This window comes from Thalassophryne amazonica, chromosome 11, assembly GCF_902500255.1.
Source record: "Thalassophryne amazonica chromosome 11, fThaAma1.1, whole genome shotgun sequence".
Taxonomy (NCBI): Eukaryota; Metazoa; Chordata; class Actinopteri; order Batrachoidiformes; family Batrachoididae; genus Thalassophryne; species Thalassophryne amazonica.
Genome location: NC_047113.1, coordinates 98,798,404 through 98,825,396, shown reverse-complemented (window position 1 = coordinate 98,825,396; position 26,993 = coordinate 98,798,404). Strand labels below are relative to the sequence as shown.

Below are 26,993 nucleotides of genomic sequence, written 5' to 3'. Positions count from 1 at the left end.
AAAAAAAATCCAGGAAATCACATTGTAGGATTTTTAAAGAATTTATTTGTAAATTATGGTGGAAAATAAGTATTTGGTGAACAGTGTTGCCACAGTTACTTTGAAAAAGTAATCCAATTACTGATTACTCCTTGAAAAAGTAACTTAGTTACTTTACTGATTACTCAATTGTATAAGTAACTAAGTTAGATTACTAGTTACTTTTTTAGTTACTTTCCCCAGCTGCCGACAACAACCCATGTCAACATGACAATACCTGTTTTGCCAAAACTCACTTTATAGTCACCCTTTCTTGACTTCAATGAAAACAAATACTTGTTTTATAAAAAGTAAAATAAAGACCTCTTTCTTGACCTCATATTTAACTGTTGACAGCACTGTAACAGTAAAACTTGCAATTTCAAACCTACATTGTTTATAAATGTAACTATTAAATTCTAACATTTTTCTAACATTTAAATTCTCTAAACATTTTACTTGTCGAAATTATTATTATTTTAAGTAGTATTAGTAGTTGTAGTACAAAACGGCTTCAAAACTGGACCTTTAATCTACGGGTGTTGTGGGGGGCACATCTTTGCCCCACGCCCCCATCCCATCTGGATTCGCCCCTGCTTTGGCGTTTGAGCACAAAGAATGGATAACATTTATTTATGCAGAAAACAGGACCAGATTTACAGGTAAGAAAGTTTTATTGCGTTTTCACATCATGTGGTCCGCAGAAAGAGAGTTTAGGTGCATTTGAGTGGAAAACAGTGTTAGTTGTTGACGCGTCGCGGAGTATCAGCTGTTTTTAACGAGACGATACGGAGCAGCTCAGAATTCTAAATAAAGGAGGGAAAAAAGTATAAAAATGTCTTTGTAAAGCTCAGTGCAGGTGTGCTGATCACCGTGCTTTAAGAGGTGAGGACGAGTCGAGCAGCTGCAAAAAAAACGCGGATGAAAAGCTCACAGCTCACTTAAAGTGGGACGTTCAGTCGAACCCTGACCCCCTGCCCACGGACCAAGTTTAATGCTGCTATCGACCCACAATGAAAAATAATAGTAACGCACAGTGACATGGAGAAGTAACTTTAATCTGATTACTGATTTGGAAAGATTAACGCGTTAGATTATTCGTTACTAAAAAAAGTGGTCAGATTAGAGTAACGCTACTAAGTAACGCGTTACCGGCATCACTGTTGGTGAATAATAAAAGTTCAACTCAATACTTTGTAACATAATCTTTGTTGGCAATGACAGAGATCAAACGTTTCCTGTAAGTCTTCACCAGGTTTGCACATACTGTAGCTGGTATTTTGGCCCATTCCTCCATGCAGATATCCTCTAGAGCAGTGATGTTTTGGGGCTGTCGCTGGGCAACATGGACTTTCAACTCCCTCAACAAATTTTCTATGGGGTTGAAGTCTGGAGACTGGCTTGGCCACTCTAGGACCTTGAAATGCTTTTTATGGAGCCACTCCTTCGTTGCCTGAGCGGTGTGTTTGGGATCATTGTCATGCTGGAAGACCCAGCCATGTTGCATCTTCAATGCTCTCACTGAAGGAAGGAGGTTTTGGCTTAAAATCTCATGATACATGGCCCCGTTCATTCTTCCCTTAACACAGATCAGTCGTCCTGTCCCCTTTGCAGAAAAACAGCCCCAAAGCATGACATCCCCATGCTTCACAGGAGGTATGGTGTTCTTGGAATGCAACTCAGCATTCTTCTTCCTCCAAACACAACGAGTTGAGTTTTAACCAAAATGTTCTATTTTGGTTTCATTCGACCACATGATATTCTCCCAATCCTCTTCTGGATCATCCATATGCTCTCTGGCAAACTTGAAACGGGCCTGGAAATGTACTGGCTTAAGCAGGGGAACATGCCTGGCACTACAGGATTTGAGTCCCTCTCTGCGTAGTGTGTAGCTTTTGTTACTTTGGTCCCAGCTCTCTGCAGGTCATTCATCAGGTCCCTCCGTGTAGTTCTGGGATTTTTGCTCACCGTTTTCATAAAATATCATATATCTTATATATTATATTCCAATTCTAAGGTGAAACTATGCTAGTATCCAAAGTATATCTAAATATCTAAAAAGGAAGAGTAAAATAGAAGAGTAGAGCCACTTAGGTACCTAGTCTTGAGAACCAGGGATGGTAGGTTGAATAACTTTTTTATCCCATGGGAACTCTCCCTGCCCACCCAAGCGGCTCAAAAAAAAGGATATATCTTGATCATTTTGACCCCACGGGATGAAATCTTGCGTGGAGCCCCAGATCAAGGGAAATTTTCAATGGTCTTGTATGCCTTCCATTTTCTTACAATTGCTCCGACAGTTAATTTATTCACACCAACCTGCTTGACTATTGTAGATTCACTCTTCCTAGCCTGGTGCAGGTCTACAATTTTCTTCCTGGTGTCCTTCGACAGCTCTTTGGTCTTGGCCCTGGTTGAGCTTGGAGTCTGACTGTTTGAGGCTGTGGAAAGGTGTCTTTTATACAGATAACGAGTTTCAACAGATGCCACTGATACAGGTAACAGGTGGAGGACAGAAGAGCTTCTTAAAGAAGAAATTACAGGTCTGTGAGAGCCAGAAATTTTGCTTGTTTGTGGGTGACCAAATACTTATTTTCCACCATAATTGACAAATAAATTCTTAAAAAATCCTACAATGTGATTTCCTGGATTTTTTTTTTTCTCATTTTGTCTCTCATAGTTGAAGTGTACCTATGATGAAAATTACAGACCTCTCTCATCTTTCTAAGTAGGAGAACATGCACAGTCAGGGACTGACTAAATACTTTTTGGCCCCACTGTAAGACCATACAAAATCCTGGTTGCTGTACTTATGCTCAGCAATGCCACTATCGACAAAGAAAAATGAAGGTCCAAGTCCTAAGAGTTCTGGTGTTTCCATTCAGGTTGTAAGACTTGTACTCTAACTCAGTGGTCCCCATTACCAGTCTTCAGGGATCTCTAACCTGCATGTCTTCTGTTTCTGTCTGCTCTACCCACTCAGACTCAGTCAGGAGTCTGTTGACTCTTGACTGACTGACTGACTCTTTCTGCTCTGCTAAAAGCTGAGCAGAAAGAGTGGAAGCTTTACCTGTTTGAGGCTACTGAGGAGGGCGATTAGGAACCACTGCTTTACCCAGTGGCCTAGGGTGCAGAATGCTGAAGAGCTGACTGATGCCTGTGGTAAACGCTGGTGTCAATGAATGAGTCGCTGTGACTCTTTCAACTTTTAAGGTAATTTTTTTGTTTGGGACAAGGCGCTGGCATCCTGAGAAATGCACCCGGAGCAGACAAGCACAGAGAGACAAGCACAAAACACCGTGCTGTACCAACCCGGACCACTCGATGGAAACAGGGCTTTTGGTTGTCACTGGAACGAGTGTCTCAAATGAGCATGTAATTAGGAAGACTCAGCTAAACAGGAACACTTGCATTGTGAGGAAATACCAGCAATGGTTCCATGGCCATGTGGCATACTTCCATGAGCATAACTGAACTACCAGAGTCAGTGCCAAGGTTCTAGCCACAGTGGGCGGCCCAGTACTGCAAATTTCCACCCGGCTCTCGGGTTCAAATTGGCTGTGCCACCCAGCACAGAATTTCTGAAAAATGAACTGAAATGTTGCTGAAAATGTACCAGTTCCATTGTATTTCAATCTTATAGAGTCATAGTTTTTGCAATTTTAAACCAATAATTAAAGTAATAAGAAATATATTTCTCATTTTCTTCATATCATATCACAGACAGCAGAAATCAGAGAGTCAGAGAGCGCATTCTGTGGCCACAGAGCTGTGAAGAGCAGCAGCTGAAAACAGCATCTCTGCTCTGAGGTGAAGAAAAAAAAAATACCCTGCCATGAAAATTCTACATTAAATAATCCAGAAGTTCTTCTGTGTCCATATGTAATGATATATTCAGAAATTTACATCTTATTTTACAGTTGAAAGGCTTCGTGTTTCCAAAAAGCTCTGAGTTTGAAAACAGCAGATGGTGTGATCAGAGAGAGAGAGAGAGAGAGAGAGAGAGCGGAGGAGGAGGGGTGGAGAGGAGGAGGGGCACAGTGTCAGTGAAAGAGGAAAGTGGAAAACTGATTCACAAATTTTTCATTTACAAGAGCAGTTTTGTCAAATCGGTCCAGGTTCAGCTCTTGTTCAAACAAGGCAATCAGGTGTTACATTGTTTAAAAAGAAACGCCATACAATCCCCTCAAAAATGTTGAAAAGAAAAAAGAAAAAACAAAACTGTCAGGATAACAGAAAAACTGCATGATTCACAGGATTGTGTGCCATTTTTGAAGAGAGTAAATGCTATGTCCATTAAATATGAATGTGTTTTTAACATTTTCAACATTATTTAATTTCTTAACTTAGACTTTGACAGAAACATGCAAAAGAACTTTGATCTTACAAATATTACAACATAAACGTAATTTTTTTGTTGTTGTTTTTGTTTAGTATTCATGCTTTCAATGCATCTAAAATCACTCAAAATTAGTTAAATAGGGCTTGCCAATATTGTTTTAGAGGTATAAAACCCCTATAGCTTTTTTTTGGGGGGGGGGGGGGGGGGGGCTATGAGACTCTGGCTGGTTGTATAGTGTGACGTGGCACAGATTAAGCAGCACATAACCAGCTCCAAGATCTAACTAGAAATATAGGCCGTGTGTGGAAAGCTAATTTGATGTGGTTTTGATACCTTGTTTTTCGTTTAAATAAGAACATTTAGTCAGACCATTGTGTATATGCTCTACTGTGTCACAATTCAGATGTATACCAGATATTTCATGTGCTCATTTAACATGTAAGCATACTGACCAGCATGGATGTAGAGAGGCACAGTCTCCAAAATAACATGAGGCAGAGTGACTGTAGTCTGGATCAGAGGACTATCTGCACCGCCGGACTCCCTGTCAACAGAGTTACACAAGAGGCTGCACTGAAGACATCAACAAGCCATCAACCCTCACAGAAAGGACATGCAACACCAATGCAGACCTACGTATGCCCATAAGAAGTGTCATTGTCTTGCTACAATGTGTACTACACGTATTCATATACTTGTGACACTTGAAATAATATACAATTATAGACTTTTGATGAGGTGTACCCGTGAAGTCCTCAGTGAACCCCATTCTGACCAGGTCCGCATAATCACGGGTACACCAAAATCAAAAGTCTATAACTGCTTTATTATATGGTAAACAAGAAAATTGGGAGTTTGTCAAACATACTAAAACTGAAAAATTAATCTCAAGTTTCAACTCTTTATTATTACTGTCATACTGCACCAACTGACATCCCATCGATCGACTGGAGATGCCTGTTAAGTCCGTGACGAAGAGTCATCAGGCTTGTTTTCTTATAAAGTTCGCCATTCGACTGTCTAGCTTCCGCATAAAATTGACCGAGTACTCCATCAAGCATCCGTCTGTCATAAGTTTCAAAGTTGGGCGCATGTCCCTTTTCAGTGACGTTCTTGCAAAACAGGTTGGCTGCTGACTGTGTATTTCTGCGGGTGTTCTTCGCATCTTTTTTGTGTAACATTCATTTTAAGTCAGTGTCGCTAACAGACGCAAATCTGTCTTCTGCCATCTTGTCAACAAACTGACAGCCAAAGTAGGCGTATCACGATATCTGATTGGTCGTTATTGATAGAAGGCGTTGCTTGATTAGCTAGTGCTACGCTGCACGCGAAGTGTACTCGTTTCACACGCGCAGTCAACTCGGCATGTGGTACAGCTCAGAAAGTGGTGAATGGGCCAATCAGAAGTTCGCAAAATCCCATTACCATATAATAACAGACAGTATGACACAAAACATATTTTCAGATTACAGTGTATACACAAAATACATGAGCAGAGTATTTCCTGTATGTTAGTTGTTAGCTATTAAAATAAGACACCACAACCAAAACAGTGAACTCTTCTGTGATGCTAATCACTGATCACAGTCCACGGATACATGACAATGAAACTAAATCACAACAGTATCAATATTAAAAGTGAGTATGATTTTACCCAATCTGTACGGAAATATACCGTATTGTGTGTGTGTGTGTGCGCGTGTACCGTCTCCATGATATTCGGTACTGTCCTGTAGCCATGGTGTTACAGCTGTTGCTCAGTGGAGGACATCGGAGACAGAAACACTCACTGGCACACTCACCTGTCTGAAGAACCACTACACACACACACACACACACACACACACACACACACACACACACACACACACACACACACACACACACACACACACACAAAAGCACAGCTTTTACAGTGCTGTTTAGATGATTGTAAGCACGTAGTTGTAAGATCACACATCATTAGTCATAAAGCTGCACTCTTGTGTCTGTGGTTAAGTCCAGAGGTCTTGTGGTACTTGAACGCAGCATCACGCTGTAGTTTTGACTTCCTGGATTATCTAGTTGAGGCTGACACTGCAATAAGACGTATTACACACCTGAATTGCTCGTGGCTGTTCAGCTCTGACCTGTGGGAAATAAATGTCTGGCCCTCACAAAACAACAGATTAACTCTGCCCACAGTCCCCGTTTAACAAAGCTCACCGCCATCCTCTACGCCAGCAGCCAAATCGTAGCTACAAACACGACGCAGACAAACCGTGTCCTCTGTAACATTCTGCAGACTGTCAGAGCAGACAGATACCTTGTTCTATTTGTGACTGAAGCTGTGGTGTGTTGTTCGTCATGGAAACCAGCTGCAGCGAGGACGACGCCAGCAGGAGAGGCCAGGGAGAGGACGAGAGGATGTCTGTCATCAAGAGGAAGGGGATGTCCACTGCTACACGGTCCAACGGCTCAAACTTCACATCATCACACGCAGAAAGTTAACAATTACTATCTCAAACAAACAAACACTCATGTGGAGGAACAGCTGATACAGGTGCAAAGTTTTACACATAGCTAAGTCCATAAATATTTGGACACTGATAATGATTTTATTTTAGGTGTCTGGTACAGCATGCTTGAGTTAAAGGCACAAACATTAGCTCATAATCCAGTGTTTACTATTTACATATACAGCTGAAGATAATGTGACCTTTATTGGGTGTGTCAGGTTGGACAGAAATATCACCGGGACAGTGCAACCAGGACAGTTTGGAGACAAAGTGAGAGAGGTGAGATGGTATATTTGAGAAGGTTTGGTTATGCAGAAAGGAAGGATACTGGGCAAGCTGGGAGAAGGATGCTGAGGATGGAATCCTTTTAATCCTTGAATTAAAGCAAGACATCTGCATTATAAACATATCTTGACTGTTTCAGATGGTGGTGGTGTACAGTGACAAAATGACAAATGGTGTCTCACTGCCCCCACAGTTACGGACCAGACTGTACTCTGAGCTAAACAAACTTTTCCTCAACTTTAGAGGAAGACATAAGTCGACTTTCACAGTGCCTCATTTCCTTGTCCAGTGCTTTCTTCATCTCCGGCAGCAACACTTTGCAGTCAGAAATGATCATGCACTTTGATATCAGGATGGGGCTGATCTGATCGAATATCGGCATCAGCTTCTGATACAAACATAATTCACGCATCAGAAATTTCCGATACAACCTGCAGCATTTTATGATACAGGAGAGGAGCCACGTCTGTGAAACTTCTAAAGTGCTGCTTTCTCTCTGCTCTGTTTGCTGTTGAGCATGAGAATTGGGGGGGGAGCTGAACCGAAGCCTCTGTTTGAGAGAGGTCTCTTCCACAGTTAAGGAGCAGGGTTCTAGCCACGGTGGGCAGAAAATTTTCACCCGGCTCTTGGGTTCAAATTCAGGTATTGGGATCAGATCAGAAGGGAAAATATGTGGATCGGTGCATCCCTACTTTGATACAAGCTAAAAACTGTCACTCTGGTCCACCAGGCTCAGGACTGAGAAGCTTTGCTGCAGTTAAATCATGTGCATCAGCTACATACCTTATTGGACACAAACTTGATGGATACTTCAAATGGGACCACCGTCTCTATAGTGACCGTCTCATCCTGAGTGACGAGAAAAACAGTTTTAAACCAGTAAGCTCTTTACAATCAATTTTTAAAAAGAGCAACATCAAAGCTTTGTTAAGGAGTGCTACCTTATGACACCTGCACATAATCTGTCGACCTTCCACAGTGGTGTTCATGCTGTAGGCCACATGGAACAGGAAGACCCTTGGACCAGTTGACATACACCTCACATAAATGCATCTCTCCAGCTGGAGACAAACATAGGATGGACTTTTAACTCCATGAAGCTAAAGATGCAGGCTCATTAAATTCAAATCTTCAAGTTTTCATTTCTGTTACAAAACACAAAATTCAAAGACTATGACAGTGGAGACCGTGTGTCCACTCTGACAGCTGAGACCGTGTGTCCACTCTGACAGCTGAGAGCGTGTGTCCAGTCTGACAGCGGAGACTGTGTGTCCACTCTGGCAGTGGAGACTGTGCGCCTTTGCTCAGTACTTTGCTGATGCACCTTTGGCAGCAATTACAGCCTACAGCCTCAGGTTTCATCTCAATAATGTACTTTGATTTTGATGCGACTCTGGTTTTTTCTGTTTCCCGTTTCTTCAGCTTGGTAAAAACTTTGTAAAAACCTTGTAACTGTTAGAATGCCTGAAGCAGTGGGCCACCCCTCTGAGTCTGGTCTGCTTGAAGTTTCTTCCTCAACATCATCAGAGGGAGTTTTTCCTTACGACGATGAGTAAGGTTACACCTTACTCATCTGAATCGCCTTGAGGCAGCTTTCTTGTGATTTGACACTGTATAAATAAATAAAATTGAATTGAATATGATGCCACTTGGTGCACCTATCTTTGGGCAGTTTTGTCCATTTCTCTTTGCAGCACCTCTCAAGCTCCATCAGGTTGGATGGTGAGCGTTGGTGCACAGCCATTTTCAGATCTCTCCAGAGATGTTCATTCAGATTCAGGTCTGGGCTCTGGCTGGACCACTCAAGGACATTCACAGAGTTGTCCTGAAGCCACTCCTTTGATATCTTGGCTGTGTGCTTAGGGTCATTGTCCTGCTGAAAGATGAACTGTCAGCCCAGTCTGAGGTCACATGCGCTCTGGATCAGGTTTCCATCCAGGATGTCTCTGTACATTGCTGCATTCATCTTTCCCTCAATCCTGACTAGTCTCCCAGTTCCTGTTGCTGAAAAACATTCCCACAGCATGATGCTGCCACCACCATGCTTCACTGTAGCAATGGTGCCTGGTTTCCTCCAAACATGATGCCTGATATTCACGCCAAAGAGTTCAATCTTTGTCTCATCAGACCAGAGGATTTTGTTTCTCATGGTCTGAGAGTCCTTCAGGTGCCTTTTGTCAAACTCCACACTGGTTGCCATGTGCCTTTTACTAATGAGTGGCTTCTCTCCAGCCACTCTACCATACAGGCCTGATTGGTGGATTGCTGCAGAGATGGTTGTCGTTCTGGATAGTTCTCCTCTCTGCACAGAGGAATGCTGGAGCTCTGACAGACTGACCATCGGTTTCTTGTTCCCTTGCCTGACTAAGTCCCTCTTCCCTTGATCTCTCAGTTTAGACGGGCGGTCAGCTCTAAGAAGAGTCCTGGTGGATCCAAGCGTCTTCCATTTACAGATGATGGAGGCCACTGTGCTCATTGGGACCTTCAAAGCAGCAGAAATGTTTCTGTACCCTTCCGCAGATTTGTGCCTCGAGACAATCCTGTCTCTGAGGTCTACAGAAAATTCCTTTGTATTTCATGTTTTGTGTGGTCAGCTTCATTTAATTTAATATACATCCATTCCTGCATTTAAGGCTGCACCACATTCCAAAAAAGGTGAGACGGGAAATTTAGGGCTCGTAAAGAGGTTAAAATGAATTAAAAAATAAAGTTATTTCATACAGGTGATTGTACATTTGATTTCATATTAAAGCAGTATCAATGAAAGAGTCTTTGAGGAATGAAGAAGGGCAGATGATCTTCAGTTTGTGGCTGTAACATAAAATGTGGAAAAAAGTGAAGTGCTATGAATACTTTCTGGATGCACTGGAATTCATAAAAGCACAAATTTCCATGTTCATTTGTCACATTTTTGTTTGTTTGTGACCAGGTGGGTTTAAAGATGAAATAATAATAATGAAACCTGCTGAAAAGACACACGAACATCTAGATAAAAATGCAGATTCAGCATTTGCTAAATTTCATCCCATTCACAGTCTTCTGTGGGTTCACCTCCATTAACATCCAGAAAACAGATCAAAGACGTCTTGGTGTAAGTGTGTGTAAACCTTTTCTCCAGGTTTCAGGTCGCCCAGAGGTACATCTAGGAGCAGAGCAGGTGCAGCATCATCACAAACTGTGGCACCATCCAGGGTCACATGGGTGGTCTGGCTGAGGTTAGCATCCTGACCTGGAGAACCAGATCCAAGATCACAACACACATACACGCACACACACACCCCAGCTCTGCAGTCAAACCCAAAATTATTTGGACAGTGACATTCATTGTTTGAGGGGTGCGGATTTCTGAACCATCCAACAGGGGGCAGTACAATAAGTGATGTGCTCTTTTCATGTGGATTCCTGAATAATGTTTAAAACATGAATGTATTTGAAACATTAAGTTTTTTCACTCCATATGAACTGATGACTTATTTCAACATCAACTGTTGAAAAGTCGAGATAATAGTTCTGAATACTTCTGTCTTGCTTTAGGAACCATGAAGTCAAGTTAAGAGGAGGACTATTACCACAAACGATGACTCCTCCCTGTACCTGGTTTGATGCCAGCTGTCAGTTTAACATCTTTGGCCACACCCTCTTCCTGTGATTGGACAGTGAGGCTGATGCAGTACATCTCGTTGTTGAGTGCAGGTGGTTGGTGGCTCAGCTGAACCGAGATCTTTGGCACTCTGGAGATGATCCTAAACAAAAAACAAACAAAAACCATGTAGACACGACAAACTGGAGACTGGGAATATCTTTACAAATATTACAAAATGTCTTTGTCCTGAACAGTTCAAAAACTTCCCATTGTTATGCTTGGCCCACTTCATCAACATGGCTGCAACTAATAAATCCAAAATCAAAAAACCATTCCACTCTGGAAGCATCCTGAAACCTCAGTATGGGACAGAAACTGGGAAACACGGAAATGTTCACAACTGGGCAATTTTCCATGACCAGCATGTGGACACTGCAATGGGGGATTTTCAAGTTGCGTCGCCATCTTGAAACTGAGACTTACGGTTAGTGTCTCGCTCGCGTGTTTCGCATCATTAGAAGCAGCTTGTTATGACGCCTCACGGAGCGGCTAACCCATTGGTTGTTAAGACGCCTCATGGAGCGGCTAACCAGTCCGTTGCTATGACATCTCCAGGAGCGGCTAACCGATCGGTTGTTATGACGCCTCACGGAGCGGCTAACCGATCTGAAGTTATGACGCCTCACGGAGCGGCTAACCAGTCCGTTGCTATGACATCTCCAGGAGCGGCTAACCAGTCCGTTGCTATGACATCTCCAGGAGCGGCTAACCGATCTGAAGTTATGACGCCTCACGGAGCGGCTAACCAGTCCGTTGCTATGACATCTCACGGAGCGGCTGACCGATGGGATGTTATGACGTCTCACGGAGCGGCTAACCCATCGGTTGTTAAGACGCCTCATGGAGCGGCTAACCAGTCCGTTGCTATGACATCTCATGGAGCGGCTGACCGATGGGATGTTATGACGTCTCACGGAGCGGCTAACCCATCGGTTGTTAAGACGCCTCATGGAGCGGCTAACCAGTCCGTTGCTATGACATCTCATGGAGCGGCTGACCGATCTGATGTTATGACGCCTCACGGAGCGGCTGACCGATCTGATGTTATGACGCCTCACGGAGCGGCTAACCGATCTGATGTTATGACGCCTCACGGAGCGGCTGACCGATCTGATGTTATGACGCCTCACGGAGCGGCTGACCGATCTGATGTTATGACGCCTCACGGAGCGGCTGACCGATCTGAAGTTATGACGCCTCACGGAGCGGCTAACCAGTCCGTTGCTATGACATCTCATGGAGCAGCTGACCGATCGGTTGTCATGACGCCTCATGGAGCGGCTAAATGATCTGATGTTATGACGCCTACGAGCAGCTAAGCGATCGGATGTTATGAAATCTCACAGAGCGGCTGACCGAACAAAGCTGGACGCTGGTTAACGATGTCTCCGGAAGTCAACTTAAGTTCAGATTTCTTGTTTCTTTCTGGCTTCAGTGTCCTTTGTTAGTTCCGTGTGACCGGGGCTTTACATTCGTTGCTAGGAAAGTTCAACGACCAAAATACCAACATTCTGCGCACAATTAAAATGTTTTCAGTTATTTGATTTCTTTGTGCGACTGACATCATTATTCAAGCATTCAAAAGGCTATTCCTACCTCCACACAACTCCAAACACACATGAGAAAGTTTCTTGTCATTCCTTGTTGAACGAAACTGCGTCTCCCTAACCGGACAGAGTTGTGACGTCACCACGCATGCACGTAGGTGCTGCTCTATTGCAACTTGAAAATCCCCCATTATAATATCATGATTTTAAGTCACTCAGAAAACAAGCCCATGAAGAACAAAACATGACCAGTCAAATGCACTGTGACGGTGCATTTTTTTCTTCAACCACTGTTAGTTTTCACGTTTAAAGTAGTTCATCAAAAGCACACGGTGAGCCTGAACATTCCCACCTGAGTGGCTCTGTTTATAATCAATTACAGGACACAGCGTTTCTGCTGTCAGCAGGCTGCTTCTGAAACAAGTCTGACATCACTTGTCTCAAAACGGCTCCAGAAACTGGTTCACAGTTTTCCTTACGACTGATGAACAGCAGGAGCTGCATTTCTGAACTTCTCAAAGTCCGTCTGTGGCTGCAATAAAAACCTGCACGTGTTCCTTACATGGTACTATGCTGCACCATTATGGTGTCCCAGTCCACATCCTGACGCATGTCCATGGACCGCCCCCATCGCCGCGAGGAGCGGTTCGCCTGCAGTGCTTCGTGGGTAGAGGCAGCATCTCCACCTGCCCCCCTCCAACTTAAAAATACACATCGTCCTCTGTCACTGCCCAGCATCACCTCGATCCCTGTAATCTGAACACACACACACACACAGTCAGCCTCCGCCTCACCCTACACACACACACACACACACACACACACACACACACACACACACACACACACACACACACCTCTATCTTCTTGCCAACATCTTCCGCCTTTGCTACAAAGCTGAAGTTGGAGTGCCTGATTTTCCCCGGCAACAAGCTCATACTCTCTTTGTCTGACGGATCCACACACCACTGGTTGTACTCCTAAACAAACACACACACACAATACTGATGACACGTGTTGAAGAACCTGTGGTGGGTCAGCGGAGGAGAACGTTCAGCAGTCATGACATCATGAACATCACTGACATCGAGCAAAAGGATTAAGTGTAAAAACAAGAAGAGGGTTTTCCCAAATGACCGACAGGCTTCTGCGGCTGTGACGGAACAAACTGAGTCCAGTGCAACATTTACCTGTTGCGCCAACGGTCACAGCGTGATGACATCTTCCCTGAAGGAGGCCGACTGTGCCGGAACACAAGGGTTGGTGCTCTGCATGTTTTTAAAGTTTTTTTAAATTATGAAATAACTATCATCATAAAAGCATTTTAATATTTTTAACAGAATATTCACATTTGTTCTTTTATATTGTTTAATTAACAGGCAGCCACATGGTAGCTACAATTAGTTTAGTGGATGTCCCACCAATGGGTAGAGAGGTGGAGCATGGGAAAGGCCCCGCGTGACCTGGGTGGGACCAACACACCCACACCTCTTAATAATAAACACTAAACAAATGGGTTTAGTGTTTATTAAAGCATATTTTTGTGGACTTATATATATTGGACTTGTCTCACTGTGGCTACTGTGGAGCGGTGCTAACATCAGCTAAGCTACAAAACACACTAGTGTCTCGAACATAAACTAAATTACACAAGAATTTCATTTGACAAGAAATTTAACCGCACAATAAGCCATATTATTAGATATTTGAAATAAAATGCTTAGAAAGCAGCATATCTTGCTCATGCTAATATTAGCACTGCTTTATGTGATGCTAGCAACATGATTTTGAAGACATGAAGGATTACATCCATTATGAATCACTGCTTTAAGACGCTCACCAACACAGTCTGAAAATGAACTTAACACTTTTAAATAAATACAAATTAAATTGTCTTCATGTGTTTTGGATTTATCTGCAAACTGCAAAACAGCTTTAGAGGTGCATGTCTGTGTGTGTGTCTGTCAACACATTACAGAACATGAATCAATAAAATAAAAAAATAATCAAAAACCTACATAAATACCTTCAGACAATAAGAAAACAAGTTTGTCAGTTTTAGCAGGATCATCTGTTGTGTGGGCCGCTGAAGAGGAGGTACTGCTGGCCCACCACCACCAGATGGCGCCCTGCTTGAAGTGCGGGCTTCAAGCAGGAGAGGGCGTCATAGCAACCAGAAGTGACAGCTGTTACTCGTCATCAGCATCAGCTGTCACTCATCCACATCACCACCACCTTAAAGGCCGGACTGCAACTCCACCTCCCCGCCAAGAAATCAGCTACCTTGGAGGTAATTCTCTGCTGTATCTATAACGAATAATGGTCTGATCTCATTTGCAGCCGTTTTCCTGTGACGGTGTCCTTATCTGTTGTATTGGCGTTCGGTGTGGACTGCGACGGCTTCGCTTCACACCCCAACCAGATAAGTGATTAGACAGGAGCTGCACGAGTGTGTGATTGGAGGTGGAGGTGCTCCCTCCCAAAAGAACACAGACTGTGGGATTACTGAGTGTGCGTACCCACACTCACCTGTGCTGTTTCTGTTCTCTGCCAGCAGTACCAGGTCTGACAGCTGGAGACGGTGACCACCTGGGGACCCAGGACTTGGCGGCTCCGGTGTTCTTCACATCCGTTGGCGGTGAGGGCCGTGTGGGATCCGGCTCGGTTCTGGACGGGCGTCTCCTATCCTCAAGCCTGCCCACACGTCACCCAACGTGTAATTGACTGTAGTTCCACAGTGATTGTTGTCTGTATTCCGTTGTGCACAATTTACAACATTAAATTGTTACTTTTGGCTTATCCATTGTCCGTTCATTAACGCCCCCTGTTGTGGGTCCGTGTTCCTACACTTTCACAACAATCATCCATCACTTCAGAAAGACTGATCTTATACACACGTCGACTCACAACTGAACCTCGAGCTGTGCTACGACGGGAAAACCTGCTTAATTTTTTCAAAACGTAAGTGACAGAATCGAGCAGCTACTGCATTTAACATGACGTATCAAACCTTTTCTAATGAAGATAAATCTATGTATAAGGCAAGTGTTGGTTGGTTGGAACACGTATCAATACTCATGGGCGTAGAAAAAATTCAAGCATACTGTGGAATCAGTGCATCGTAGTGGGATTTATGCTCTAAATAAGCCACGGCAGTGACAGAATGCATACACCCACCAACAAAAAACATTATCACTCTGGAAGTACAGGGTGGAGAAAAAAAAAGCTTATTTAAAGGTTGTACATAAGAGCTCTCTGAGTGCTGTATTTGTCATTGAAGTCTGCAAATTTAGCCAGTGAAATATTTAATGACCATGTATTGATTATCAGCTTATTTATTCTTCAGCCGGGAGAAGCTGGGTGCCTCTACTAGTACTTTATCAGCAGTTGTAACTCGTATAAGCACAGCCTTTCTGAGTTTTTATAATTACGTTTCCTGCAAAAAAACAAATGGAACCACCACATGACGAGGACATTTACTCAGCTTTCTCACTTTGTAATTGACAGAAGATACCAAAACAACAACAACAACAATACCAAAACTGAATGGTAAGGGAAAAAATATTGAATCATCTTAAAATTAGCCTTTTTAAACAAATACTGCACATAAATCTAAAAATGCCAATGGGTGGCCCCAACATGACAGCTGTAAACGAGATCAATGGTAAAGATGACACAGTGTAGATTGAAAATAAGAAAATACACAACAAAACAAACAAACAAACAGGAGATACTGTTTGTGACAGAACACAAAGATCAGCTGAAAGAAATGGGATTTATATTTGGTAAGGTCAAATGAAAACCAACATGAAGCGGGGTCTTCCATTGCTGATTCTGAGCCACAATTTGCATCCAGATGTCAAAATTAAGAAAAATTGGCCCAAATATTTGGACAGAATTCGTATTTCCAACTCTATATTTGCTTCCATGTTATTCCCACAGGTTTCTAAAAAACTAAAATATTTCTGTTAACGTCACATAACGTGACACATAACATGCTTTTCGTGACGTGGAGGAGGATCAGGACGAGGCGTCTGCTCAGAGACAAGAAGGTCCCAATTACTGCACATTATACCCACTGGACCACTTTCACCCACGTTTACATAAGTACAACTGGTCTGTACCAGTTAAATACAAATATTCACATTTTATGGATCATAATTTAACCCAACATTCCAATTTTATACCATGTTTAAAACTTTCCTGATTGTTCTACAACTCCATTTTTACTGCAGATTAAAGCTGTTTTCAAGCCCCAACCAGGGAGCTTCTTTTTTTTTTAACAACAACGTACAGAATCAGGTGCCAAAAACTGGCAGTGGCCCAAGACCAAAGCAAGCAACGTTAAAGTGGGCTAAAGAGAAGAGAATGACGACGTGTGGATGATTAAAGTGAAATTTAATGATAAATCATACAACCCCAATTCCAATGAAGTTGGGACATCATGTAAGATGTGAATAAAAAATAGAATACTGTCAGGAATTGAGTTTTGAGTCTTCATCACCCGCAGGAGCGGGGTTTTTCTTTGTTGAAAAGAAAGATAAAATGCTTTGTCCTTGCATAGATTATTGTGGGTTAAATGATATTACTGTGAAGAATCGCTACCCGTTACCTTTGATTTCATCTGTGTTTGAGTCACTAGAGGGCACCAATGTGTTTACGAAGTTGGATCTCCAGAATGTATATCAGTCAGAATTAAGCAAGGAGATGAGTGGAAGACAGCATTTAATACACCTACGGGGCATTATGAGTACCTGGTGATGCCATTTGGCCTTACTAATGCACCGGCTGTTTTCCAGAACCTTGTGAACGATGTCTTACATGAATATTTAAACAAATTCATCTTCGTTTACTTAGATGACATTCTGATTTTCTCGTCTGATCTTGAAATGTAAGGTCTGTGTTACGCACTTTGGTGATGAATGATTCGTACATAAAAGCCGAGAAATGTGAATTCCATAAAGCCATGTGTCTTTCCTGGGGTTCGTTATTACGGAAGGGAGGATCCAGATGGACCCGGATAAGGTAGCGGCAGTACGCGAGTGGGCGGTACCCAGCAGTGCAGAGGTTTCTGGGGTTTGCTAATTTCTACCGTGAATTCATCCGTAATTTCAGCTCGGTAGCCGCTCCACTTTACCATGTGACCTCATCTCTTTGAGCGTTCAAATGGAGTGTGATGAGGCATTCAGGGTCCTAAAACAACGCTTTATGGCAGCCCCGGTGCTGCTCCTTCCTGACCCCGCTCGGTAGTTTGTGGTCGAGGTCGATGCTTCTGATATTGGGGTGGGAGCTATTCTGTCACAGATGTGTCCCACTGACAGAAGGCTATACCCATGTGCCTTTCTGTCCCGTAAGTTAACTGCAGCAGAACGCAATTACAGTGGCGACCGGGAACTGCTGGAGGTTAAGATGGCCTTGGAGGAGTGGCGGCATTGGCTCGAGGGGGCACAGATGCCATTTTTAGTCTACAGCGATCATAAAAATTTGGCTTATTTACACACGGCTAAGCGCTTCAATGCCCACCAGGCCTGCTGGGTGATATTTTTCAGTCGCTTCGACTTTGTCATCACCTATCGACCTGGTTCTAAGAACGGTAATCCTGACGCGTTGTCTAGACAGTATGAAGGTTCTAATGCCCCAGTGGAGCCTGGTAATATCCTACCTCCATCTTGTTTTATCTCCGCCATCACATGGGAGACTCGGGTAAAGTCTGCATGTGTGAATGAATCTATTCCCGCCAAATGTCCTTCGGGGAAAGTCTTTGTCCCAGGAGCTCTCAGGGGGGAGGTCATTGATTGGAGGCAGAGCAGTCGATTTTCCTGTCATCCAGGAATTAAGAAAATCATGTTTGTTGTGCAGCAACAGTTTTGGTGGTTCGTATGGGGACTGATATTGCAAAGTTTTTAAATGCCTGTCAAGTTTGTGCCATGCACAAGTCCACCACACGACCTCCTGCTGGTATGTTGTTGCCTCTGTCAATTCCCAAACAGCCTTGGACTCATATTCCCGTGGACCTCGTCACTGGCCTTCCGCCATCTAATGGGCACATGGTAATTCTATCAGTAGTAGATCATTTGTCAAAGATGTGTCATTTTGTGCCTTTGTCTAAGTTGCCATCTGCTAAGGAACTCACTGAAATCATGCTTACTCATGTGTTCTGTCTTCATGGTTTCCCACAGGACATTGTTTCAGCCCAGGGTCCTCCAGGTTTCTGGATGGAGTTCTGCCGTCTCCTCTGGGCCACTTCCAGTCTCACATCAGAGTACAATCCTCAAGCTAACAGTCAGACTGAACGCTTTAATCCAGAATTGCAAAAGTGTCTTAGAATTTTATGTTCTCAACATCCTTCCACTTGGGCACCTCAGCTGTCATGGATTGAGTTAGCACATAATAGTCTCCCTTCTGCTTCATCTGGGTATTCACGGTTTCATGTGGTTTTTGGTCATCAACCATCTCTGTTTTCGCCTGTTAGTCTGCGTTCCCCGGTTCCCTCAGCCCTCAGTCTGATCGTTAGGTGCCAACAAACCTGGGAGAGGGCTCGTTGAGCCCTCAGTCGTTCTACAGTTTTGTATAAAGCCGCGGCTGTCCGCAAGCGGTCAATCGCTCCTGCCTATTCTGCAGGCCAAAAGGTTTGGTTGTCTATGCGCCACTTATCGCTTTGTGGGGTTCCACGAAAGTTAGCTCCCAGGTTTGTTGGTCCATTCCCCGTACCCAAGATTATCAATCCCGTTTCCGTTCATCTCCGGTTGCCCCCATCCATGCGCATTCATCCCACTTTTCATGTTAGCGATATCAAACCTTTCCAGTCTAGTTCTTTGGCCCTCCGGCCGTTCCCCACCTCCCGCCCGATGCGTGGATGGGGGCCTATTTTTTCTGTTCGGCGGCTGCTTGCTTTGCGCCATTGAGGCCGCAGATTCCAATATTTGGTTGACTGGGAGGGTTACGGTCCCGTGGAGTGGTCGTGGGTTCCGTCCCATTTTATTTTGGACCCCGATGTCATTCGTGATTTTCATTTGGCTCATCCTGCTGCTCCTGGGCCATTTGGGGTCGGCCCTTGGGGGGGGGGGTTCTGTCAGGAATTGAGTTTTGTTGTGTTGTGTTGTTCATGTTGTGTGTGATATCTGAGATTTATGAACGTCCTCTGCACATGGTGGGTTCTACTCAGAGAAGCCAGTATGAGAACTCGAGTCTGCAGTCGCACTGTCATGTCCTGGGAAGGAGGCGTGGTTGCCATTTTGGATCAGAGCAACTCAGTGGGCAGCGCGTGCACAGACGGTCAATGAGTCTCCTTAAGGAACAGGTGGAATATGCTGGAAAGCTATGCATGTTGACCATCCCACAAAAGGACATTCCTTCCATAAGTAAGTCGTTTTGGTTATTCTTGTTAGTTTGTCTGACATTTGGTCGATAAACTGGTGCATGTTGCTGCCATGCCTGTGAAGTGGAAAAATCACCTGGTCCGAGGACACGGATCATTAACTTTTCACTTATGTCTAGTTGATATTTTCCCGTTAGACCGATGTCTACTTAAAATACTTGTCGTTAGTGATTAAAACTGTTCAACAAGACTGATGAATTTTTCAATTTTGCGCATTAAATAACTGAGAGGCCGCTCACATATTACTATGACCCGAGCGCTGTGCCACTCAGTCACACCCACACACAGAGATGTGCACCTATCACTGACTTCAGGAATGAAACTTGGTCAGTAAAGGAAAATCATGTAAAAGTATGCAGTGTCCACACACAACAACAAACTGATTATTGGATTTTTACTGTAACAATCTGTGCATTTATAAACCACCTGGAATTGAATTTTAGTCAAAGCTGAATTAATTCAGGAGGATACAACAGTGTATTTACCATGTGAAATAAATTAATGCGGCCTGTGTGCACAGTCTGGATTTGATTATTGGATATGTACTGTAATCAAATGATTGCAGCTGGAACAGATCGGATCCGTGTGCACTTTCAACAGTAATATTTTACAATGTGTGGGTGTCAGGGTAAGTTTATACTTTACTTAGATAATATAATGTGAATTAATTTTACTGGCTCGACAGTCAGGTAAAAACGGTATTTTAACACGTATTTTGTGAGCTTTTTTCCGTGTGTGTTCACTCATGTATTCAAGGTCTGCATTGAAAAATGCACGTGAAAACATGTCACATCCGGGCACTTGGTCAATATTTTGCCCGGTTAGGAGGTGTCATGTCGCTCTCCATGAAAGGATATTGGCCATGAGTAGGCAGCATGCGGACTGCGGACTCAAGTTCTCATATTGGCCTCTATGGTTCTACTCCACTGCTTCTGTCCCAGTAGTCTGTGTGTACCTGGTTACTGAGGCTGACGGCAAGCTTGTTGAAGGTTACAGGGTGAGGACAGTCCGACCTGAGGAAAACCTGGAGCTGGATGGGCTGGTCCACATGGAAACTGGGAGACAGGAACTTGGCTTTACACTGGACTGGATTCAGAAAACCAAAGTCAAGAGAATGCAGTGAAAAGGAAAATCACAAAGGCATTTGAACATTTCTATCATGCAGCTTTTGCTTTATCTGAGGAGAAAACAACAGAAAACACTTCTGGGGTGTGAGGACAATCACACTGAGTGTAAATACAGAGTTCTTTTTACAGTGTGCTACTCCGTCCTAACAGGCTAGAAGTATCCTTGAGTCAGTGACACTTTGGACACGAAACGAGATCTATCAGAGCTGCTAACGGTGGAATAGCAGAAAGCTTGGAGAAGATGGCCATGGATGTACTGAAACTTATTTTGTTTAATGCTCCCATACACAAAAAATAAGTTGACAAAATGTTTGTCTGGGTGACCTAAAGTTATGGTTTGGTAATGGTATTCAATCCTGGTTTGCTCACAGACGTGGCAGTCTGAGTGTGCACGCTGTTGCCATGGCAGCAAAAGGACAACATATAGCTAAAAAAAAAAAAACAGACTGTATATAGAAAGCAAGGCCCGACAGCAGCGGTATAACAACAGTCATGAACACAACAGATACTGAACATGAGGGAAAGAAAGCAAGACAAACAGATCACTGAATTGTTAAATGTGGTTGTTTAAAGTCAGAGTACGTGACTACTAACTGAATGGGATGCAGTCTTGCATTTCTACAGTTAGCTCGTTGGAGCCGGCTAAAGCCACACGGTCATTCCACAGCGACCGTGCAGCACTGGCAGAAGCTGGCTCACACTCCGGCTCAGCATCCGGGGCCTCATTCTGGCAAGGAATTGACAGGAAAAAGGAAGATTAGGATAAGAACCACACTGTAAAATCAATACTCACAGACCATCATATTCACAATAATTCATAGGACAAGCAGACATTTGGGATTTCAAAGACACATTCTTTTTTTTTCCCCTGTCTGCATATATAGTAATGGTAAATGCCACACTGGCAGAAACATTTATGAACATTAATACACATATATGCAATTTATTCTCGCAAGACAGAAGGTATGTAGTGCGTGAGTGAATGTGGTGTGTGTGTGTGACACCCATCCGTCCTTCCCCATCAGCCTCCAACATCCTACTCAAAGCCAACCAACAACTTCTATCAGGACGGGCCGACCATCAAAACAACACAAAGACAGACAAGAACGAGAGACAAGTGGTGAAGACAATAACTGTGATATGAGACACCGAGGAGACGGGACCCCAACCATACGACATACCATGACAAACAACCACACATGAACTCTGCTCTCTTCCACAGCATGTCTTTTTCCTGATTCTCTCCCCTCAGCCCCAACCAGTCCCAGCAGAAGACTGCCCCTCACTGAGCCTGGTTCTGCTGGAGGTTTCTTCCTGTTAAAAGGGAGTTTTTCCTTCTCACTGTCGCCAAGTGCTTGCTTACAGGGGGTCGTTTTGACTGTTGGGGTTTTTCTGTAATTATTGTATGGCTTTTGCCTTACAATATAAAGCGCCTTGGGGCAATTGTTTGTTGTGATTTGGCGCTATATAAATAAAATTGATTTGATTTTGATTTGATGAACAAACAGCGACAGCAACAGTCTGTTGTCTAATTAGTGAGCATCCATACCCTAATCCAGAACGTTGTATTGTTAATCCCCCTAAGAGCACCCAAAAACCGAATTGTGGTGACGGCCACAAACACGCAACCATCCACACACAGAGACCCAGATCACAGCTAAATAACTGATCACTACTGTGGCTGGTGTGTTGGGCCAAGACAAGAGTACAGAACCTTACCATATGACATGGACCACTCCGGCATGTCAGAAGCCACGCGGCCGGCCGCGAGACACATTCAAAGACACATTCAATATGCATCTGAATATCACCCTAATCACGTGGTCTCAGGGCCAAACGTAGCTCAAATTTGGACAAAAATCCCCAAGAAACTGCTGGACGTGACAGTCAGCAGATACCTGGACACTGAGTTCTGTCCAGCTCAGGACTGAATCTGAATTTCTCCCAGTAAACACTGGAGTTTGTCAGGGATGGGTTCTGGCCCCTCATGGACCGGGTTCTTGATCAGGTTTTTTTTAAACCAGCTGCTTGGGTGCCTTTGCTGGTGAACAAAAGTTTACTGAACTTGACTTTGCAGATGATGCTGTGATCTCTGCAGAATCAATGGCTACCCTGATTGCAAGTTTTGAATTGTGAATCACCAGTTATACAGCTTTATGATGAAGTGGTACAGAGAAGGATTTCTTTTAAAAAAAACAACTTGAAAGTTCAGCGACAATTTGCCAGAAGGCACATCAGAGATGCAAGCCTCAATTTGATCTGTTTGGTTGGAAGATAATTCTTCTCTACTCTACGAAGCTATGAGTAGTGATGCAAAATTAAAAACGTGTCATTTCTCCAGTCGCAGCCACAGAAGCCTGTAACTTGCTTGGGGTTGTCTGGGTGTGTTGGTTACCTTCCTCACTCGTGGAAAGTCTCACACAGTCAGTTTCTGAAAACTGTCTGTTCCACACAGATTTATCATAGAGTGCCATACTGATAGTATTTCTTCATAACTGATGCAAATAAAGACCAAGACATATTCAGTGTCTTGGAAATGTTCATGTATCCATCCCCCGACTTGTCTGAAGAAGACAGGCTGTAAAAGTGATGGTTTGTATGTGTTATATTAAAGGGTGCACATACTTATTCACGCCATCATTTTGATGGATTTTTATTTCTTTTAATTCATAATGTAGAGATTACTTTTCACTGTGAGTTGAAAGGGCATAATTTTAGAAATTTTAATATAAATAGCCTGGATTTTTGTTATTTTTGATGTCCTAAAACAATTTCAAACATGTAAAAAGCTCAAGGGGACAATAATTTTTTCACAGCACTGTATATCAGCATGTTTCAACGTGTTCTTACACAAAACTTACCCATAACATAGGACACATATGCCAGCGTCTGGCAGCGTTTTTTATACGGCCAGCATATTCTGGTTAAATTACCAAGGTGTGATAGGGCCTTAACAAAGAAATGCGTGAGGCTTGATGTTTTACAGTATACACATTTACTACAACAAATATAACCAATAACCAACCATCATATGTCACAAGACTGTCCTGCTGCCTTCCTTTGGATTGGCAGTCACTGTGCTGCATTCCTCAACATTTGCATAAAGCAGAGTTTCTGTGTATTTTGGCTCCACCTAGCTGGTGGCATAGAAACCACTTGTCTCTTGCCACTGTAAAACACCCAATCTGACTGAAAATAAATGGCAGCTGGTCGCTTTGCCCCTGTCTGTTGTAGCTAATATGACCAATGGGTGCTGGGGTCCCAGCCATGCCTGACAGCACTGTGAACAATTCTGTCAGAATGCTCTCTGCTAGACAAATTACATAATGACTACTAGTAACATGCAAAATGTTTTTTGGCATTGTTCAAAATAACAGTTTTTATATCAGCAAAAATACTATTCATACCGATATGTTTGTGAAAGGCTTATAGGCTGATATTATTGGCCAACAGATATATCGGTCAGCTGTAATACATACAGACTACTTCACATGTGACTACAAAAAAAATTTATTTCAATCTGTCAATTTTTGAAGTGATGGCGATATATCAGCTACTGTACATGAAAATCAAACCACAGTGTGATGTCGGGCTTATCCCTTTTGACTCCCTGATCACCACGTGAGCGGAATCCACGTACTCACCATCAGGACTTTGAAGAGATTCTTTTCAATCCTCAACTTCTGCTCCTGCCTCAATGTTGAAGCTAGAAGATAAGATAGTAACATGTTTCTTTTCTGACACACATAGTTTAGTTCATGTATAAAGCGAACTTCAAAAAAACCTGTGTCTGTGTCTGTTTATACGTGGTTGGACAGACAAAGATTTCAGGCATATTGACACTCTACTCAAGTAAAGAGTGAGTCCGGAAAGCAGCCTTTTAATGTTAAACTGAGGATATTTGCATTCAAATTGGATGAAAGGTGATGAAACAGGAGAAACAAAAGTTCAGAATCAGAATCTAATTTATTGCCAAATAGTTAACTATTTGTAAATTCTCAAAAATAAAGGACACAAAAGACAAACTAAATGTGAGTTTGAAAGTTGCTTAGGTTTTAGAATGCGATCGCTGTTAAACAATCAGAAATAATGGTTTTGTTCTGAAAATCCTGAACATTAAGGCTCTGTGTCACGTTTACAGTGGACCTCCCTCAACCTGCACGTTTGCTCTCCTTTTCTGTCATTATATTCATATGGGGTAGCATTTGCTTTAATTTAAGATAACTGGGGGGGGGGGACATTATGGACATTATGTTTAAGCAACTTATAGCCTTGATTTCTTAGTAATGATGCACTGCAAACTAAAATTTTATAGGCTATTTTGCTGGTCTCATATGAGTATAGGAACCTGATTTTCACATGATATCAGCAAGAATTAAACTATTCAATTTATTATAGATTTCAATTTAAATTTCATACCGAGAAATTCCTCTAACTCAATCACATGGGGTGTGCAGCCAGAGTCGAAAGCCCAGCTAAATGAGTAGGGTTGTGTCAGGAAGGGCACCATGTGTAAATTTTACCAAACCAAAAATGCTGGTCACAAATCCCATGTAGAGAAAGAGAACAACAGATGCAGGGTTTGCTCTCAGCATGCTGATGGAAAAGTACCAGAAGGAGTTGGATTGTGTGTTGGTGGATTGAGAGGGTGCCAAGAGAAGAGTTGTGGCATTGTATGAGGAAGCATGGAGTGGCAGAGACATATGTGTGAGGGTGGTGCAGGACACGTATAAGGACAGTGTACCCGAGAGGAGGAGAATGAAAGTCAGTTGAGGCAAACCAGATTGCATGTGTGTGATTGAGGGCAGCCCAGCGATGAGCTGAAAAGAGAGTTACGTATGTAACTACAGTTCTATGAATTCTGGATGACCGCCAGACAGCAGTGCTTAGCACCTGGATTATTCCATGCACGCACGCGCAGAGGGCGAGTCTTATGCCAACAAAGTCATGTTAGTGGGCTTGACCTGGGTGACGTCAGCCAACAGTATATGTACGTCACCCGGCATTCACTCATTTGGAATCTATCACCTAGACTCAGAGTGACACCCAACTCTGGCGGTCATCCGGAATTCATAGAACCATAGTTACATTCGTAACACTTGTTCTATTTCATTCCTCCTGACTGCTAGAGGGCAGTGCTTAGCACCTGGATATCCTCATACTAACAAGGTCATGAGGAGTCTGCACTGACTAAACGTCAGTTGCAGTCGAAGAGACCGATAATACAGCCGTCGTCACAGGGCAAGGAGCAGCCACATTAATCATCCACCACTAGACCATCACCTCCCACCGCTGCGATAGTCTTTGGTTGGACAAGGTGCAGCGCTTCCTGTGCCCCCCATAGCAGACAAACAGAGCATCAGTTCTGCGGAAGTCAGCTATCAATTCAACATAATGTCTAAGTGCATGAACAGGGCACAACAGTCTAGAATTAGTTTCTGCACTAGATTGTGGGGCAAAAGGATTAGTGTATGTGCCAGACAGCCAAGGTAAGTGGCTAGTTAGCATGGAAAGCCAAACCGGTCTTTGGCAAAAAGGAAGGGTTCGGCCAAAGAGTAACACCTGACCCATCAGGATTCCAGCACACGCAGTTCTCAGCAATTGACAAGGCATGGATCATGCCAACATGCTTTGTGGATGAAATTGCAAGGAGGAATGCAGTCTTAATAGACAACCATCTGAGGTCACTGGCCCCCAGTGGTTCAAACGCTGAAGAGCATAAACCCTGTAGGACCAATGGAAGGTCCCAGGATGGCACACGTGCAACCCTTGGAGGGTTTAAAAAAATGGCATATCAGGGAGTGCGACCCTATTGAGCGTCTATCCACCATAATGTGTCGAACACAGACAGCAGTCACATAAACTTGAACTGTAGTGACAGAAAGATCGCTGTCAAACAATGTCTGAGGATAGCTAAGTAACACTGGCACAGGGCAACACTCTGGGTCTACACCCCGTGTGCTGCACCAATGGCTAAAAAGTGGTGTGGCTGTTTCAAGATACACAATAAGGAGGCACTTGAAGAAAAATGAGCTGCATGGTCGAGTTGCCAGAAGAAAGCCATTACTATGCAAATGCCACAAAGCATCTTACAATACACCAAACAGCACAGAGAACAAAGTCCTTTGGAGTGATGAGACCAAAATTGAACTTTT

At 43.3% G+C, this 26,993-nt stretch overlaps 1 protein-coding gene across 1 annotated transcript in view; it reads right to left on the bottom strand.

The window, feature by feature from the left end:
- trappc11 (trafficking protein particle complex 11) overlaps positions 1-26,993 on the bottom strand; it is an 84,478-nt gene that overhangs the window by 20,329 nt on the left and 37,156 nt on the right. The window contains exons 16-27 of the mRNA XM_034180891.1: positions 24,483-24,544; positions 21,433-21,565; positions 20,667-20,797; positions 13,191-13,313; positions 12,896-13,089; positions 10,738-10,886; positions 10,251-10,372; positions 8,085-8,204; positions 7,927-7,992; positions 6,666-6,822; positions 6,066-6,177; positions 4,813-4,904 (exon numbers count right to left, since the gene is read on the bottom strand). Coding sequence (XP_034036782.1) covers positions 4,813-4,904; positions 6,066-6,177; positions 6,666-6,822; positions 7,927-7,992; positions 8,085-8,204; positions 10,251-10,372; positions 10,738-10,886; positions 12,896-13,089; positions 13,191-13,313; positions 20,667-20,797; positions 21,433-21,565; positions 24,483-24,544 — 1,461 coding nt within the window. The remainder of the gene's footprint in view (positions 1-4,812; positions 4,905-6,065; positions 6,178-6,665; positions 6,823-7,926; positions 7,993-8,084; positions 8,205-10,250; positions 10,373-10,737; positions 10,887-12,895; positions 13,090-13,190; positions 13,314-20,666; positions 20,798-21,432; positions 21,566-24,482; positions 24,545-26,993) is intronic.